This window comes from Ambystoma mexicanum, chromosome 3q, assembly GCF_040938575.1.
Source record: "Ambystoma mexicanum isolate Mex_15411 chromosome 3q, UKY_AmexF1_1, whole genome shotgun sequence".
NCBI classification, from domain to species: domain Eukaryota; kingdom Metazoa; phylum Chordata; class Amphibia; order Caudata; family Ambystomatidae; genus Ambystoma; species Ambystoma mexicanum.
Window position 1 is genome coordinate 686,841,626 of NC_090926.1, and position 18,455 is coordinate 686,860,080.

An 18,455-nucleotide genomic window follows, 5' to 3' on the forward strand; every position below is an offset into this window, starting at 1 on the left:
AACACCAGGACGTGAAAACAATGTGTTCATGCAACCAAAAAACCAAAGAACAAAAAACTTACTTCCGGATGTGACCGGATGAAGATCTCACTAAGCATCAATTAGCACATCCGGAGTGCAGCTAGAAAGCGGCGTTATAGTGTTAGATTTGTAAGATATCCTGAATCAAATACAGGAAGAAGGTAGTATTTTAATCTTACAGTCTTGTTAGACCTGAACATACTTATTAACAGGCAATATTTCTATAGTCAGACCACACGCTATTCACAAGAACAAACTTGTCACTAGTTTGTTCTTGTGAATAGCGTGTGGTCTGACTAGTTTTTCTGTGCTCTGTATTATGACAGATTGCCTGCACACGACCTGGACAATACTCCCTCGACCATACGGATTTGTTTTCTACCAGGGTCTTAGCGGTTGATATTAATTTTCCGATCGCCTCTTCACAGTATATATGAAGACCCCGTGAAAAGGTATATAGAAATATTGCCTGTTAATAAGTATGTTCAGGTCTAACAAGACTGTAAGATTAAAATACTACCTTCTTCCTGTATTTGATTCAGGATATCTTACAAATCTAACACTATAACGCCGCTTTCTAGCTGCACTCCGGATGTGCTAATTGATGCTTAGTGAGATCTTCATCCGGTCACATCCGGAAGTAAGTTTTTTGTTCTTTGGTTTTTTGGTTGCATGAACACATTGTTTTCACGTCCTGGTGTTTCAATTGAACACTGTCCTCTGGTATGAAAGAACCTGATAAATGATATTATTAATAGAAAGAGAACCAATTAAAAATGACCGGCTATTTCCTATCTATTTACATAGATGATGCCATAAATTAACTAGATGACTAATAATTAGCCATTATGGTGACATGTTTGTCCCCAAATGGATCAATCTGGTCCATTTCTTCACTTTGTCGATCACACTTGACCTAGGAGTTATTGGTAAGGGTTGGATTTTTCATATATGTCACACAAGGGTATGTGAACTGTGGTCCATGGTGAACACGGTAGATAAACTATCCTGTAGATAGAATATACTTGGATATTTTACCTACATAGTTTTTACAAATCAAATAGACAGCCACTATAAGTCTTGTGTTTATATATCTGAGGTTATACAAGGAAGATTAATTTTTTTTTACTGTGTAAGTCAATGTCTAATGTCTGATGACTAACTGTATATATATGTATCTTTTTAGATTGTTGATGCCAATAGTAAATTGTCCATAAGGCTCATCCTGAAGAAATGTCCTGTCCTGATGATGGCCGCTACATTTATCTCTTGGATGGACATTTGAGAAACTGTCCTATCTGATCATTGGCCGAAACATGTCGACATTTTGTATCTCATCAAATGCCTAATTTTAGCCATTTTGTACAAATTGTGTATTAGGATCAGAAAGTATATTAAGCTGCTTCATCTTGTATGTTTGTTTTTCTTCTGGCTTTTTGTTATTTAAAGCCTGGTCTTACCTGTTTTAGACACTGAGCACTGTATCTTTCATTTGTCTTTTTAAATATGTTTGACATTCCCCATTAAAATTACTTGTATGTATGCATATGCCTCTTGATATAATTGCTGTCTTTACAGACCAATGCTGTTTTGAAAATATATAAAAATATATATATATATGTGTGATAAGAAGCTTTCCAACCTATCTTTGAGGTTAGAGTAGTGAGGGGTAAGCGTTTCTCTAGTGCCAGTTCTCTGACACACCTATATCTTATCTTTGCACTTTGACACACTTAAGGCAAACCTGGTGTGTGCATTACCAATACTTTGCGCTTTTGGTTAATTCCACACAGGCTCACAGCTTTGCCGTCAAATGTTTTGTTTTATTTATGGATGAGCATGAGGTAGGCGCATCCAGTTATTCACATTTACTGTCACTTTGTATTGGCACTTTAATGACCAGTTGGAATTCTGTTTTAAGAATGATGATGATAACTGTTAGGGAGAATTCTCATTTCTGTGCTAATTCCCTTCAGCCTTAGAAACCCCCTAGCTCTTTTGCTGGACTTAAGGACTTTACATTTTTATCCTGGAGTGAGTGAGATTTTTTTTCTCACTCTCGTATTTTTGATCTGATTTGGATCTGATTTGGATTATGTATTCTCTGTTTTTGGAGTCTGTCAAACTCCATAAGCATCTACTTCTGTATGGTGACGCACATCACCTTGAGTGCAGTGTCACAGAGAAGTCATTTGGATTTATCATAAGGTTTAAACACCTTCTCTTGGGTGAACTACTGTTCCCAAGAGTAGTAAAGTGAAATTGACTTTACTTACCTGTTCTCTCAGTAGACCCAGCACACACCATTTTATGTGGAGTGCTGGGGCGGTTACTTAGTAGCCTTTTTTGTCTTCTTACTCCTGTTACATTTTTTTATGTTACCCTCACGACTTTTAATGGCTGGTGGTAGTGGTTTAATTTTCCTACCATTGTGTTTTTACCGCGGGCTGCAGTATAGCACCCCTGGGTGACCATTTTGTCAAAATGGCCCTGGTCTTCTTTTTTCGCCATTTGTTGCTTATGAGGTCTTTCTTGGGGTTTACTCTGCGTGCCAAACCAGGTTTAACCCATTTGTTCATTTTGCATTTGGCAGGCTTCAGTGCTGAAACTCGCCTCTGGCTCCAGTGTGTCTGGCAGGGCAGGAAGCAAGGGAGGTGCCCGAAACTTCCTGTCCTTACTCTCCTTGGTTACCTGAATGCACCCAGTGATGATTGACTGGCTGTCCTTGTAGGACAGCCACCCTGCTGTGTGAGTGACAGCTAAACTGTGCATGAATGCGAGAAACCTGCATAAAAGGCGAGGCTTCTGGAACCAAAGACAGTCGACTACTGGACGAAACATCCGCCGAAGGAAATGGGAAGAGAAGCCTGCTGCACCCTACTGGACCGGTGAACTGCCCAGGGAAGCCCTGCTGCAGTGCTGAAGCTCCAAACTCCAAATCGACTAGAGAAGCTCCACAACGGACGTCTTCTTCCCTTGGGTTGGTGGGACCAACTAACCCCAAGACTAATTTTGCTGGAGGACCTTCCCCAACTGGCTGTACATCTTCGCTGCTGCTGGAACTGAGTGCCGGTCGTCAAGAAATCCATAGTTGAGTGCATTGTCTTTAAGCCAGACCAGAGCTCCAGGAAGATCCTGAGGAACCTCCTGAAGCAGGACAACCCAAGTCTGGGTCACCTCACCAGAGTGCTGGCCTCCAGAAGCAAGGGAAGCCCATCATGTGTCCAAGATCCGCGTGGTGCTATTTGCCAGTAGCTGAAACTGCGAGGTGCCGCTGACCGGAAAAGAGCCGTAGCTGCCGCCGACCTTCAAACCGCAGTGCAGGAGTCCCCAGATGTTCTCCCTCTTGTCCCCATGACTGAGGCCCAGGAACCAAGGATCTACAGGAATGCAACAGGAACAGAAGCCAGCTGGATCCTCTTCTTCAAACCTAAGGTACTGTGCTTACTAAGGGGTACTTCCCTCTTTTGTCTGTAGCTTGCATATCTCGCTGGATACTTGCAGTAGCTGCTGTTTGCAGAGTTGATCTCAGCTCTGTATTTCACAAGCCTACTAGTTTGTGGCCTAACAGTGATTTCATTACAAACTCTCTAAACTTTGTGCAAGACGTTTTGCTATCTAAAGAAGTGCTTCACATCCGTAGACTTTGTCCGAATTGACTTTGGCTGTCCTGGCTCCCTGCAGACTCTCCTGACCCAATGACATTGATTCTAACTGTCCCTCATAGGTGGTGGATAAGTAAACTTGTATTGCTGGGAAAGATCTAATCTAGATTTCATTGGGGGATTGAAAAGTACTCGCATGCTTTGAGAACCTGTTAACCTTTTTCCTTCCCTAACCATTTATTTGTCCTCAACGTACAAAAAGTGATGTATAAATGCCTTTACTGCCTAGCAATTGAATTCACCTCAGGGTGTAGGAAGTGTATTGTCAGCATCTCTAAAGAGTATCTACTTGCTTATCTTAAATCTGAGGAAGTGTTGTGAAGTGTATTTTTGTTGTTGCATATTGCCCTTTTAAAAAAAGGATTATTTAAAACTGACCGTTAAATAAATAATTATTCTACTTGAGTGTAAGTGTTATTTGGATACTTGTAATTGTGAATCTCTGTGTTACATCTCTACAGCTCACATGACATAAGTCTAGCTGCTCAGTCACTCTACCAACTTGTGTACTACATACCTATACCAATAGGTGGGTTACCCATTACCAAGAGGACAAGGCTGGTGTAGTCTCCCACAGGTTTACTTCATCCAATCTTGCCTAACCATGACGATTACAGCCAGTCACTCGAATGGTGCATTGACTCCAATAGGAAAAGAGATGGGTTGTTTTGAGTCCCCTTCTGTTCATTTGGTGCTGCAGTGTCTACTAAGACAGAATAACAATCAAAGGAGAAATGGAATGGAAGAAAGAAGCAAGAAAACCCAACCTATGCAATCCGAACGTAACACAAGCAGCTTCAACTTGATGAGCAGATATCAGTCTAAATATATTAAATCAATTTTTGGAGATATATTGATTTCATTATGAAATGTTATTTCTTTATGGTTCTCACCTAGGAAAGTATTCTACATTCTACTCTTGGGGGCAGCTTAGTAGACTGTTTTTATTCAATTCTTTAAATTCGGAGAAACCATATAAAATGAGCTAGTCCCGACACTGACTGCTGCTACTATTACTTTCAGTTTCAGTGTGTTTTTCCTGTGTGCATATCTACATTGTCATAAGGGCATGTGGCCGCTTTACCTGGAAAATAATAAATGTATATAATGCTTTGCGGTTATCTAAACTTAAGTCTTAACATTATGAAGTGGCATGGGTTCTTGTTGGAAGGGGTGACCCACAATTGCCTGCAGAATAAATGTTGACATCTCTTGCAGGATCTTGCTGCTTCTGAGAGAGCACGTCGCCATGCTGAGCAGGAGAGGGATGAACTGTCAGACGAAATCTCAAATAGTGCTTCTGGAAAGTAAGTTTTATAGTTTTCAATATTGTAAGGGCACCCTTGTCATTCAGTGTTGGCGGGTGAAAGGTGGCAGTTTTCTTTTTTTACTAGACAGAAAAATAGATACAGATGTTAATGTGGTGAATGTTTTAAGGTTTTATTTTCACATTGTTACCGTAACGTGAATTAACAATAAGAAGGAATATATCCTGATTTAGCCTGGTAGGTAAAAGGTTGTTTCCAATGTCATTGTTATGCAAAACCTTCCTGCTTGTTTTTTTTTCTTCCTTACGCCTTGCTAGCCTGTGATAAAGCCTTACCAGATGCAGTCACAATCTTTTTATCTAAGACAGAGAGCAGCTCGACACGTCCCACCCACCCTCCCGGGCAATCGCAATACTGATAGAGGATGTAAAAAGAGTGGAGGGGGGGTAGCTGTACTTGTGCACTCTATATGGTTGAGGCAGAGGCCCAGAGCACCCCAGCCAAGGTTCTCTATATGGTAGCTGGCCAAGCAACCAAGGTTTGAGCTCTCAGGAGGTAAGGCAGGCTGGTTCCTATGTACAGTAAATCCCCAAACCCCCCACAAAGGAATGTCCACACACTATGTTAGGTGATAACATAGCTTCTCTATATAAAATGTGGTTCAATAAAATGTTTACATATAAATAATAACACTTTGTACTCAGGCAGCTCGATTCAATTAATGGCAAATATATACTCACTCTATGTTGTACCACACTAGACTTAAATTCATTAATTGAATGAACCAACTGCTGACCGTTTTAAACAGGCTTCTGAATTATTAAGTACGGTGTACTTTCATAGATCAAGGAATAAAGCAAGTTAGTTTCAGAACATAGCCAGTATACTTTCATGAGAATCAAATAGTAATACAATGTGAAGATCCCCCACCTGGGCAACCTGCAATGGAAAGGTTAGGGAGTACCTTATATTGTCTTTTACAGCCCAGTCCAAAAAAGTTCACTAATTATTTTGTTTGTTTTATTGGTTAAGCAGTTAAACCTTTCACATTTCTACATTTCAATTTCCTTAAACTTCTTTAGATGCTTATCGTTTGCTTGGGTGGGCTGGTCTTCTTACATTCGGACCATTTAAATAATCGTTTCGCGAATGTCAATTGTCACAATTATCTCGATTCTTCACCGCTTTTTCCACCCCTGTGCAAGCCCAGATTCAGGGCTTCAACAAATTTCAAAGCATCTATTGTCCGTCCCACCTTCTCCACTGTCGACAGTCTCTCCCAATATTCTTCTTCCCTCTCGGTTGAAAGTTATGTCACATAATTTCCCATTTCTGTCAAGCGTTTCGGACCCAAAGCCGGGCAGTTTAACATGACATGTCTGATAGTCTCCAGCGAGTCATTGACTTCACAAAACCTACAGTACGATTTATTCTTTTCGATTAACTTTCTCCTCCATTGTACTTCTCTACAGTCCCAGATGTTCAATCTGCATCGCATCAGGAGGTCTCTGTAATGATATGATGGACATTTCTTCAAATATGGGGGGAGACTATTCAAAATGTTCCCCTCTCATATAATATTGTAGCAGAGATTTTTCTCCTTTATCTTCTCCTTTGTTTCGTCCCAGTCCTTTTCCTGAAGGGGTCTTTTTGCCTTATTAGGATTGTATTTCAAGATGTCATCCGAGATATTTAGATGCTCCACAAGGCTTTTACATTTGTTCTTCCAGCATTGTAGAGTCTTGTCTCTCTTTATCGACCCCTGCTGGGCCAGGATTTCAAATGGTACTGATGGTTGATCGAGGATACATTTCCGGTAGAGGGGCAGAGTTTTCCATAATGCTATTGAAGCCAGGGATTGCAGCCTTAATTCATTTCTTATGGTCTCTATAGGCAGGGAGTTCGGCAATATTAAGATTTTACGCCAAAAATATGCCTCACAGACACCCCAGATTTCCCAGCGGAAGGCCAGCAGTGCCTCAGTTCCATAGGTAATTACCGCTACCACCTTTTGTTTGTAATGTTAGAATAGGCGTCAAGTAGAACTTCCCATACCTTCGATTAATAGCTAGTCCCTGATTTGTTAAGGTCTTTAGTTTTTCTCTGATCAGTGCATATTGCCCCTCTTCATTACTGTTTTTATTTATCCTCAATCCTAGGTATAATGTTGTATCCACCACTTCCAGTTTTTGATTGTCTAACGACCAGGGATAGTTTTTCTTATCACTCTTTTTCCCACGGGTGGATTTCATTATTAATACCATGGATCTTTTTAATGCTTATTTTCATACTATTTTCTGTTAGGTATTCTTTGAATGCCACCATCCGTCGCTGAAGGCCAATGGCCGTCTGGTCGATAAATACCGCGTCATGAGCATATAGCACCCATGGCACTTCTGTACCATCAATCTTTGGGGCAAAAGCGCGTACCCTTCCTTGTGAGGCCCTCATATCGGCCATGTATATGACAAACAGGAATTGTGCCTACACACATCCCTGCTTTATCCCTCTGTAAGTCTTGATCTTTTTTGTCACCGACCCCTTTGCTGTTGTTTGAACCTGTATGTTGGTATTGGTATAAAGGGCCTGGATAGCTTCTAATAGGTTGACCGGGCAACCCCAGCTTTCCATCTTTGACCACAAGCGGTCGCGGTTTATCTCATCGAACGCCTGTTCGAGATCTATAAATCCTAGATAGATGGCTCTTTTTTCTTCAAGTGCTCTTGCTTTTAGAAGATTTAATAGAAACAAATTCAGTGATGTACCCACACCACTCATAAAAGCCTTTAGCCGCTTATCCAGGATTTCAGCCTTTTGTGCCCATTTTTTCAGGTCTCTTAGCAAGATGGAGGCGAATAGCTTACCTATTGAGTCCAGCAGGGCTACATGCCTATCGTTTCTGGAATCTCCTCTGTCCCCTTTTTTGTAAATTGGCATGATAAATGCCTCTCTCCATGATGTTGGAATTCTTTTGGATTGTCTTATTTGTTCGAACAATGAGAATATTAGATCTGTCCATTCTTCACAATTATCCTTAAGCATCTTGTTAGAGATGCCATCTGGCCCCGCCGCCCGGGAAGAGCTCAATGTTTTAACCATCTTTAAGATGTCTTCGCGGTCAAATTCCATTGACCAGGGATTTAAATCATGATCTTTTTTTGTTACTATTTTCCCGTTTCCCGCCTCGCATAAGGCTGTGTAATGGTTTATCCAATTTTCGTCTGATTGGCAGAGGTCCCCGTTACTTACATTGGCCATGTCCACTGGGGCTAACATTTTTTCCACATCTCTCTGGGCTCTTTGATGTCTTGTAGAGCGTAGCCAATTTTTATGGGTTTGCCGACACCTCCTCATTTGTTCCTCTTTCTCCGTGTTCTTTTTTATTTGGACAAGTTCGGCTCTGTATTCTTTCCTTTTGATGACTAAGGATTCATCATACGCGCGTTTCCTTGTCATTCTTTTCACTCTATTTGGGTCATGCTTGACCTAAAAAGCTTCTAACAGACATCTGTATTCAGCCATACCTTGCCTTTCCTCTACAACCTTGTTGTATTTCTCCACCAACTTTGGTATCGAATGTTTTTTGATTCTTAATCGGTTTCTGCCCCAAGATACTTCCATTTCATCCACCCCCTTCTTAACGGGTGCTTTTCCTATTTTCCAAGCTAATTCTATTTCCAATAGGCTGCGATCACTGTTCGCTTGCTTCTTAATTATGAAGGTATTTACCCACTTCAGGGTATTACTTCACACAAAACAGTAATCCAGATAGGCTCCACTATTTCCACAAAACTATGTGTTTGCCCCCAACAGATCACCTGTGGTCTGGCTATTAAGCATCTTCATATCACGGATTCTCATTTCCTCCATCCATCTTTTTTCTTTAACTATTAGTAGTTCAATAGCTTTTTTCCTTCCGTCTTTGTTCAATATTTTGATGTTCAGATCCCCACTGAGTATAACAAGTTGATCTTTGTCCTCCATCATTAACTTATCGATGGGTTCCATGATGCGATTTATATATGTTTCCACTTTGGGCATATTTTCACTCCAATCAGTGTTAATTAGTAGCAACTTAGTTGGTCCTTCTTTTGGCTCTGATTTGATTGCTATTTTCAGAATTTGCACACAAGGGTTTGGAGTGTGGTGTTCCAGGACTTGTAAATTGCTATCCATCTTTTTTAGGGTCAGCAGGCCCACAAAGGGTCTCCCTTTTGGGTGGGTTTATATAAACTTCCTAGCCCTCACAGAGGGGAGTTTTCCTCAACCAGGATTCCTGTATGCATATGATTTCATATTTGCCCCAAAAATTACTTCCACCAGAAAATAGATGCTTAAAGCCTCTGGTGTTCCATGGGGCAACGTGGAGGTTTAAGCGCCCCTCATCGATCTATTGTCTTTTCTTTGTGTTTAAGGTGTTTGCCATCCATGTCCAATCGTCCATCTTCTTATTCCCATCATTGGGGATGTTTTTGCTTTTACTAGAAATTCCTGAATTGTCCACAGTGAACCTCAATTTTATGACTAGGGCTTCTGAGGGGGATCCCCCCTTTTTCTTTGTCACTAAGGGCTGATCCACATGGATTTGTTCTCTGTGGTATCATAAGGTGGTTATCACCCTTTTCTGCAGCAGGAACTTTTTCCCTTTGTTTTCTTAGTGATGATTTTTTTTTCTCTGAGGTCTTTTCTATCCTCGCTTAATTCCTTAGATACCTGTTTGCCTGCCACACTTTTTGCTATTCCAGCACTGCGAGCGCTGCTCTTGCTGGTCACGCCATGCTTCCTGGAGGAGGCGGACTTCGTTGCGGTCTCGTGGCAAATCACGTGACTCACAGCCCGCATTTAGTGGCGGCTCAAGCGCCTGAGCGGCGTGTGTTATTTACTCTGCAAGGAGTGACCTGCTGACTCCATACCTGCCTGCCTGCTACACTTTTTGCTATTCCAGCACTGCGAGCGCTGCTCTTGCTGGTCACACCACGCTTCCTGGAGGAGGCGGACTTCGTTGCGGTCACGTGACGAATCACGTGACTCACAGCCCGCATTTAGTGCTGGCTCAAGCGCCTGAGCGGCGTGTGTTATTTACTCTGCAAGGAGTGCCCTGCTGACTCCATACCTGCCTGCTTGCTACACTTTTTGCTATTCCAGCACTGCGAGCGCTGCTCTTACTGGTCACACCACGCTTCCTGGAGGAGGCGGACTTCGTTGCGGTCACGTGACGAATCACGTGACTCACAGCCCGCATTTAGTGCTGGCTCAAGCGCCTGAGCGGCGTGTGTTATTTACTCTGCAAGGAGTGCCCTGCTGACTCCATACCTGCCTGCCTGCTACACTTTTGGCTATTCCAGCACTGCGAGCGCTGCTCTTGCTGGTCACGCCACGCTTCCTGGAGGAGGCGGACTTCGTAGCGGTCACGTGACGAATCACGTGACTCACAGCCCGCATTTAGTGCCGGCTCAAGCGCCTGAGCGGCGTGTGTTATTTACTCTGCAAGGAGTGCCCTGCTGACTCCATACCTGCCTGCCTGCTACACTTTTTGCTATTCCAGCACTGCGAGCGCTGCTCTTGCTGGTCACGCCACGCTTCCTGTAAGAGGCGGACTTCGTTGCGGTGACGTGACGAATCACGTGACTCACAGCCCGCATTTAGAGCCGGCTCAAGCGCCTGAGCGGCGTGTGTTATTTACTCTGCAAGGAGTGCCCTGCTGACTCCATACCTGCCTGCCTGCTACACTTTTTGCTATTCCAGCACTGCGAGCGCTGCTCTTGCTGGTCACGCCACGCTTCCTGGAGGAGGCGGACTTCGTTGCGGTCACACGACGAATCACGTGACTCACAGCCCGCATTTAGTGCCGGCTCAACCACCCTCGCGGCGTTAAGCCCTGGAGGCAGTAAGGGCTGGAGACGCTGTTTTGCTGTTTGGCTGTGTCCGTGTCCTTGTGCGGTGAGTACTCCAGTTTGGAGGTACTTTGTTCCAACAGCTGCACAAGCCCCCAATCGCCATAAGGGTAAGGGGGGAGAGACGGACTCTGGCAGCTCCTTAAGCTGTCGGGCGTTCCTTACCCTGTGGCTGGATAAGTTGTGAACTTTTGCTTGAATTAAGAGAACCCAGTGTCTGTTGTATTCTATTTACAAGCGTTTTATTCGAACTTTGAAGGCACCCAATTCAACCACTGTGTCTATTGTTGTGGTACCATTGAGAAAAACTCAGTTTTGTATTTCTTCTAATTTTTAAATTTGATTTGTTGGGCATTTCTAATTTGTTTCACATGGCCTATTTATTAACTTCTGGTATGCCTCAAAATTTACGTCAGAAGGGATTGACAATTCCTGCGGCACGACTTCCTTTTCTTTCTCGTAGGATTGTCCATCTTCCTTCTGTTACTATGTTAGCTAGCTCCCATTGTACAAAGATTCCATCAACCCTTGAGCACATTAGTGAAGTTCTTCCAGTTTTTGACACTCTGTCTCCTTATGAGCCCATAACGAAGGAACACACTAAATGTGACGCTATGAGAGCGGCTCTCCCACTCTCAGACAACACAATGTTGCATACACCCTTGCCATGTTTGACTACTAAAAGAAGAGGCGCTAAGCACTTAGACCTTTAACGTCCTCTCCATGTTTCGAGCCTGAACTCTCACTACATGCTAGACACTCTGGTTCGAACAATTCGATACTGCAGGATTCTCAGAGCGTAATTAATCTTATTTCAGCCAGTTTTCGTTCGGAGTGTTCACCAAGTTCCCCTTCAATTTCCTTTGTCTATCCGACTCCTCGCAGAGTCCAAATACAAGTCCCACAGGAACTTTCTTTTCAAAGTGCTGTGGGGAAACTCACTTCTCAGAATCCATCTAATACTTCATTATCTAATCTGGTGGACAAAACAAACGTGCCGTCTAAGAGCTTATCTCTTGCTGCAATAACATCACCAGTGCGGACTGTATTACCAGTTGACTCTCATCTCTCTTCAGCTATTCTCCCATTAGAGGCCAGGGTTGCTCTATCAACATCCGACATTACTTTGGCCGCTGGGCAGCTAAATCTACAAAGTCTGTTTAAACTATTTGAATGTCTAGATGCCAAAGTTACGGCTCATTCAGTAGAAGCGCACAAAACCTTAGTACTACTCAAGACTTTAGCTGATAATCTGTCATCAAATCCCCGCGATCCTTGTCCAACTAACAATGCGCATGATGACGATATTTCAATCGTGACCATCGGATCTACAAGTCCCATGTCCCTTAATTTTCCACCTCTGCAGATTATACCTGCATTTGCGGATATTATTACTTCTGAAGGACGGCTGAATCCTGCCACCACTCGTGATCCTGTGAATGATACACACACTATTCTCCCAACTGATCCTTCTACCCTCGTGCTCTCACCCCCCCCCCCCCAGTCCCTATGTCTTCTGCGATTACTGTTGAGAAAGGAAATTATATTTCGTCCTTACCAGCAAGAAGAAACAGAAAAAAGACCTCCAAAATTTCTCACAATACCCAGAAAAAAAACAAGAAAAACTCTAACCTGTTTACTCTGACATTACAGAAGCAAACCATGAAAACTTTCTTTCAAACTTTGATCCCGGTACCTGAGTCTTTGGTAGCTACACAAGCCTCTCAAGATTCAATACAAACGCCAGTGTCTAAACAACTTTCACTTACGCTGGCTCCCGATTCATCTTCTACTATTAGTAGTGCAAATTCTTGCCCTCTGACCCAAGGGTCAATTGCTTCTTTGGCGAGTAAGCCAGTTCAAACTCTCGATCCTACACGACCGATAGCAATATCCTCTTCTTTAGTGCCTCCTACCTCTGGTCTGCAGAATCCTAAACCCATTATAGGACTTCCTACTGGACCGCTGGCTAATACTGTAGTGCCTTCTCCAAACCTGATTTTAATTGCCCCACCTCCGTGTCAGAGCCCTTTACAGTCCAATATTGGGTCTATTATCCCAGTGTTGCCTCCAGTGTCTATTACTACCATGGCCTCTAGCCATCCTCCGTTAGATGCTTTGATTCGTGAACTTGAGTAAGCCTCCACTTGCCAACTTCCAAACAAATGCAAAGGCCAAACAAATCTAGTTGTTAGTGACAAAATTGTGTCTTCAGCCACCAAAAAGAGCATCGACCCTTCCACCACAATCTCGGCGGAACAAATACGTGAGGCTGTAGATGCATATTTGGCCTCTTGCTCTCAGCCTATCCCTTCTAAGCTTCCTCAAAAACCAAGTGGTCCAAATTTGTCTCTGAGCCAGTGGCTCTTACTGAGTTCTATACCAACATCCATAGTAACTCAACAATCTTCTCTCCGTACTGACAATCGCCCTCATGCTATTCCATCTCACGCTTCAGATCTATCTAAACCTAATCTAAATGATCCTTTTTATTCTGTTAGCCACAATTCCCGAAATAACACCCCAGCGGTACCCACTTCTCATCCCTTGACACGGCGCAAATGCCATTCTTTAATTTTGAAGTGTCGAGGAGGAAATTTTGGCACCTACGATTTGAACCGTCGTAGTGTGCTCAACATCTTCTCTGAAGTGGTGGAGCTCAAAGACATAAGCTCGAGTGACATTGAGCAGATTGAATTTATTTCTGAGAATACTTGTTCAGTGGTTTGTGGATACCTTCGGGTATCGTTCTAAATACCATCTGGAAATCAAAAATGCAATTATTTTCAATGGGGTTCTTATTAGCACAAGACCCAGCATTTGTGAATGAGGACTCTAATGTAAAGCAACCATCTAATCAATCTAGCGCAAGCTTCCCTTTGATGCAGAATATTGGTCGTGCTGAGTCGTATATGTCATAACCATTACAAACATCTAAAGACCATCTCATTAATGTTGCTAGTTGGAACACTAGAGGCTATACTCATCTACAAACCTCTATTTCTAACTTTCCAGCTGTTATGGACATAATAGCATTACAGGAAACTTGGCTCCTGCAAACACCTGTATGGAACAATTACGAGATTGTTCTCCTTCCAGCCATTGGGAGTCAAAGAGGTCGACCATCATCAGGATTATTGACAGGAGTGAACATATCCATTGGTTTCGCCATTGAAGCCTGGGATTCTGTTTCTGCCTTTATCGAACTTGTCAAGATTACATGTCCAGCACATACTATTGCATTGATTAATATTTATCGCAATCCTTTAGGGTTGACTGATACTGCTTTTTATGCAGGTTTGTCCAGACTTTTAGATTTGGTACTCCTTTCCCAAGATATTACGGATACCCTTATCGTAGGTGATCTTAACTTGGACTGTATTAATCCTAAAGGAAAAATCACAATGGAGAAGGTTAAGCGATGGACCTCCTTTATGTCAAATCGCCATTTTCACATGACCAATAGTGAAATTCAAGGCGATATTCCGGCTCAGCCCACATGGCATAGGGGTTCCATATCTACTACAGTAGACTATATGTATACACATACCAACTTAACTAGACAAATAAGCACTTTTAAAATATTTCCACAAGTACATAGTGATCACCATCTACTAGTGCTTACAATTAAGTGGAATTATTTAACTATCAAAAGATCATACTATACGAACGACCTAATAGTCCATAATGCTAAAACGCGCCTTCGTTGGCCAAATAACTTGTCATCTCTAGCTCGTCTAGTCATCTCAAATGATAGCATTATTTATCCAAAACAGTATACTAACCTTCTCCTTACTTTTGATTCCCGTATGAAACCATATAAAAAAAAGAGCTTCATCCACACAAACATACCTTCAATCCACTAATCAAGGCTAAAAAGACTGAATATCATCGTGAAAAAAGAATGATTCTTAAAATGAATTTGCCTAATTCCATTCAACAGTTGCGAATCGTTAAAAGCAAATTCCACAATTGGATGAAACAACATCGTGCACACATTTTACAACTAGATGGTGAACATATGCTTAAATTAATAGCAAATAAGAATACGGACGAAACTTGGGCAATTTTCAACCAATGTGCTAATAAATCTCAAGGTACTTTACAGGCCTCCAGTGTTACTGAGACCCAATGGATCAAACACTATTCTAGCCTATATGCAGACTCGTTGTTTGTGCCTTTGGTCAAGCTACCTAGTGATTCCGAGCGTTGGTATCTTGCTTGTTCCCCATTTATACTTGAAGAATACATCAGACATATTAGCTCTTCTCGGGCTAAAGGCCCTGATGGCCTTAGTAATCATATGTTTAAATTGAACCCTACTGTAACGCTCACCTGACTCCCACGGAGGCGCTGGCCTGGTTCGCGCTGCTGTGACCTCTTCTAAGGTGATGAGCAGGGTTCAGAAGACGGACTGGACCGGGCCCCCAAATCTGGCTTGTCTGGCTCGCAGAAGTATCCTTCTGTAGGCGAAAATAGGGGATTAACTGTCTGCGGGGTAATGCAATCGGCCTCCCACTTTCCCCTTTCACCCTCCTCGAAACCCTTCTGTGATTCCCCGTAGCGTCTCACCTTAGGGTCTGGAAGGACGAGCTCTCCATCCTGCTTCTGATGCGGGGGCGCGTTGGTATCCAGTTACTTCACTGGATTTTCGGATTGGTGAGAACCAAACTTGCTTGGCTTCCAGGTAAGTTTTTTGATAAGAGGTTCCCCTTGTGTCCATGCATTCATGTACTAATGCTAGTGTCTTTTTCCCCATAGGGGCCGGGGTACGGAATGCCGGGGAATAGGCACCTACCCGAGATGAGAGGTGAAATCCTTGTAGAAATCAGGTAAGTCTTTAATGAGCGTTTTTTGGTAATGTCTTTTCATTCGCTCATTAACGCTGATGTCTTTTTTTCCCCTTAGGGGCCAGGGTCCGGAAATGCCAGGATGCGGTGCGGACCCGAAATGAAGAGGGAATGAATCAACAGGTAAGTCTTAACATGGAGATTTAGCTTTCCTTATTCCCTTCTCTCTCTCACCTTTTGTTCTTGCCTTTTTCTCCCTAGGCGCTGGGGCGTGACTGCGAAACCGGATGATCGCTGCTGAACATGGAGGCGCCCTGTAAAGGTGAGTGGAATGCGGCGCTGCAGCGATCGTCGCGATGAGCTTTTAAATAAGTCTTCCTTTTCAGGATTGTCGGCGAGATGTCTCCGGGATGCGGATTTAGCAGGTAAGGACTTTTCCTTCTTCTGTTCTCTTCTTCTCTTCCTTTGCAGGTGATCCAGGATGCTCGCAGGCGTGGCAGAAGTCAGGATGCAGGAGCAGACACGGTGAGCATCCAGCTGCTAGATGCAGAACAACGCGAAGCACGTGTGGCTGTTCGGGTGGGGTTTAAATAGCCTTGGAAGAAGTTCCAGGTATGTATCGTTCCTCCAATCAGGTATGTATCCTTCCCCGACCACGCCCGGATGGTAAATTAGTCCCACAGGTAAAGTAGTTCCTTTCAGGCCTCAAGGAGGCTGGGATCCTGCAGCATGGTCTGCATCAGGTAAGTGCACCCAAGCACTCCCATAATGAGCCTGCCGCCTATGGCGCCAGGACTGATGTCTTTTATGAGCCTGGCGCCATAGGCGCCAGGACACTGTCCAAAGGGCCCCTATATGGGGTTGCTGGGTCTTTCCTTGGGGACTGGATGTCCGCTTTCGGGGACGCAGGGCTTGAACCGGCTCCCTGGGAGCGGGCATCAGGACACCTACAAAGTGGGCTGAAATATTAAATAATCTCTTCCAATCTATCATCAGGACTCGCGAGATTCCCAACTCATGGAAAACATCTATTATAGTTCCTATTCACAAAAAGGGCGACCGCACTTTACCGTGCAATTATATACCTATTGCCCTTCTTGATGCCCCCGCAAAGCTTTTTTCAAAACTTTTGAGGGACTTTAACATCTGGACCAAAGTAGCTCATGCAAGAGACCCCTTTCAAACGGGTTTTCTTGCGGGGCTACGCACAAATATTAACTTGTTCTGTCTTAACGCTCTTAAATCTCAAGCGCAAAATACCAAACAAGCACTTTATTTTGCTTTTGTGGATCTCCACACGGCATTTGATGCCATCTCTCGTCCGATTCTTTTTGCAAAACTTACCAGAGATAAGTATCCGTCCACTATACAACAAATTATTCAGTTGTTGCATGGGGAAACCTCAGTGCGCATTAGACTGAACCTAGAAGGTCTTCTATCTAGAGCCATTCCAACTGCTCGTGGCCTTAAACAAGGCTGCCTTCTTACGTCATCAATTTTTAACTACTTTATGTATGACGTGCGAAAGGTTTTTGAGGAAATAACATCGGACTCCCCCAAGATAAACAATTGCCAGATTCAAACTTTAATGTATGCCGACGACTTGATGTTAGTTTCCAAAACTCCAGTCGGACTACAAAAACTTCTTGATGGCTTTAATAGCTATATATTGGCCAATGATTTACGTGTGAATACAACCAAAACCCAGGTTGTCGTCTACAGACCACGTAACACAATAAGATTTCTTTCATCTTGGTCCATTAATCACATAAATCTGGCGATAGTATCAAGCTATGTTTATCTTGGTATGGTCTTTGATGTTAGTGTCTCGACTAATGCTCACCTCGATGCTATTAAGTGTAAGCTTAACTCGGCCATCTCCCAAACAAAAATTATAATGCATCGATATGGTGCTTTTTCGATGCAACCAGCTGTCCTCTTTTGGAAACAAAAAGCCACCCCATGTATCCTATATGGTTTGGAGTCTCAATCACCATGGCTACCAAAAGTCTTTGATAAGCTCGAAGGCAAATTCTGGAAAGCCATTCTTCAGCTGCCTCAATGTATCCCGATAGTCTGGATACGGTATGAATTAGGTCTCACTTCTCTCTATGCCCAGTATCAGTGGAGAACATGTGCCTTATTGCGGAAAACTCTTCTACCTCACTGTGAGCACAATATTTTACAGTTTTTGTCGAATTACATTTTCCATACTGAACACTCTTTTGTCAAACAGTGGTTGTGGGCAATTTATCGCACTTTGGTAGAGGCAGATGCGTCGCTTAAATTGCTTTTGACCAATCAAAACAAAGTAAAACAATTAATTTACCGCAGTAATTGGATTAATACTCGAAACAAATGTTTTCAATATAAGTCTGCATGTTTGCAATATAAGTCTGCAATCCCTGAAAAATTTCGACATAAGAGGTTGGGATGTATTGAACCTTATCTCTTAAAATTTCCCTGTAAGAGAATACGCTCAGCCATCCTGAGAATGCGCCTGAACTTATGGCACACTCGTGAACTTTTGGCCAAACGGAAGGGCAGTGAGGAGGTGGCCTCTTTCTGTAGATTTTGTGGTGATACTAAAGCCATAGAAACCTTAGAGCATATACTTTCGCTATGCCCCGCGCTAGTTCAAAAACGCTTGAAATTTTTCTCATGGCATTGTAGCTACTTAGGGAACCTAGAATCAGTAGAAAGATGGTCCACATTATTGCTGACGACCAATGTTTCCCTTCAAATTGCCATTGTCAATTTTCTTTATGGAGTGAACTTAACCTGTTAAATAATTGTTGCTGTTTACTTGAGTTCTCT

At 42.9% G+C, this 18,455-nt stretch overlaps 1 protein-coding gene across 2 annotated transcripts in view; it reads left to right on the plus strand.

Moving 5' to 3' along the window:
* Nucleotides 1-18,455, plus strand: part of MYH10 (myosin heavy chain 10) — a 1,173,511-nt gene that overhangs the window by 1,035,948 nt on the left and 119,108 nt on the right. For both annotated transcript variants that reach the window (XM_069654592.1, XM_069654593.1), the window contains exon 38: nucleotides 4,905-4,993. In XM_069654592.1, the coding sequence (XP_069510693.1) occupies nucleotides 4,905-4,993 (89 nt within the window). The remainder of the gene's footprint in view (nucleotides 1-4,904; nucleotides 4,994-18,455) is intronic.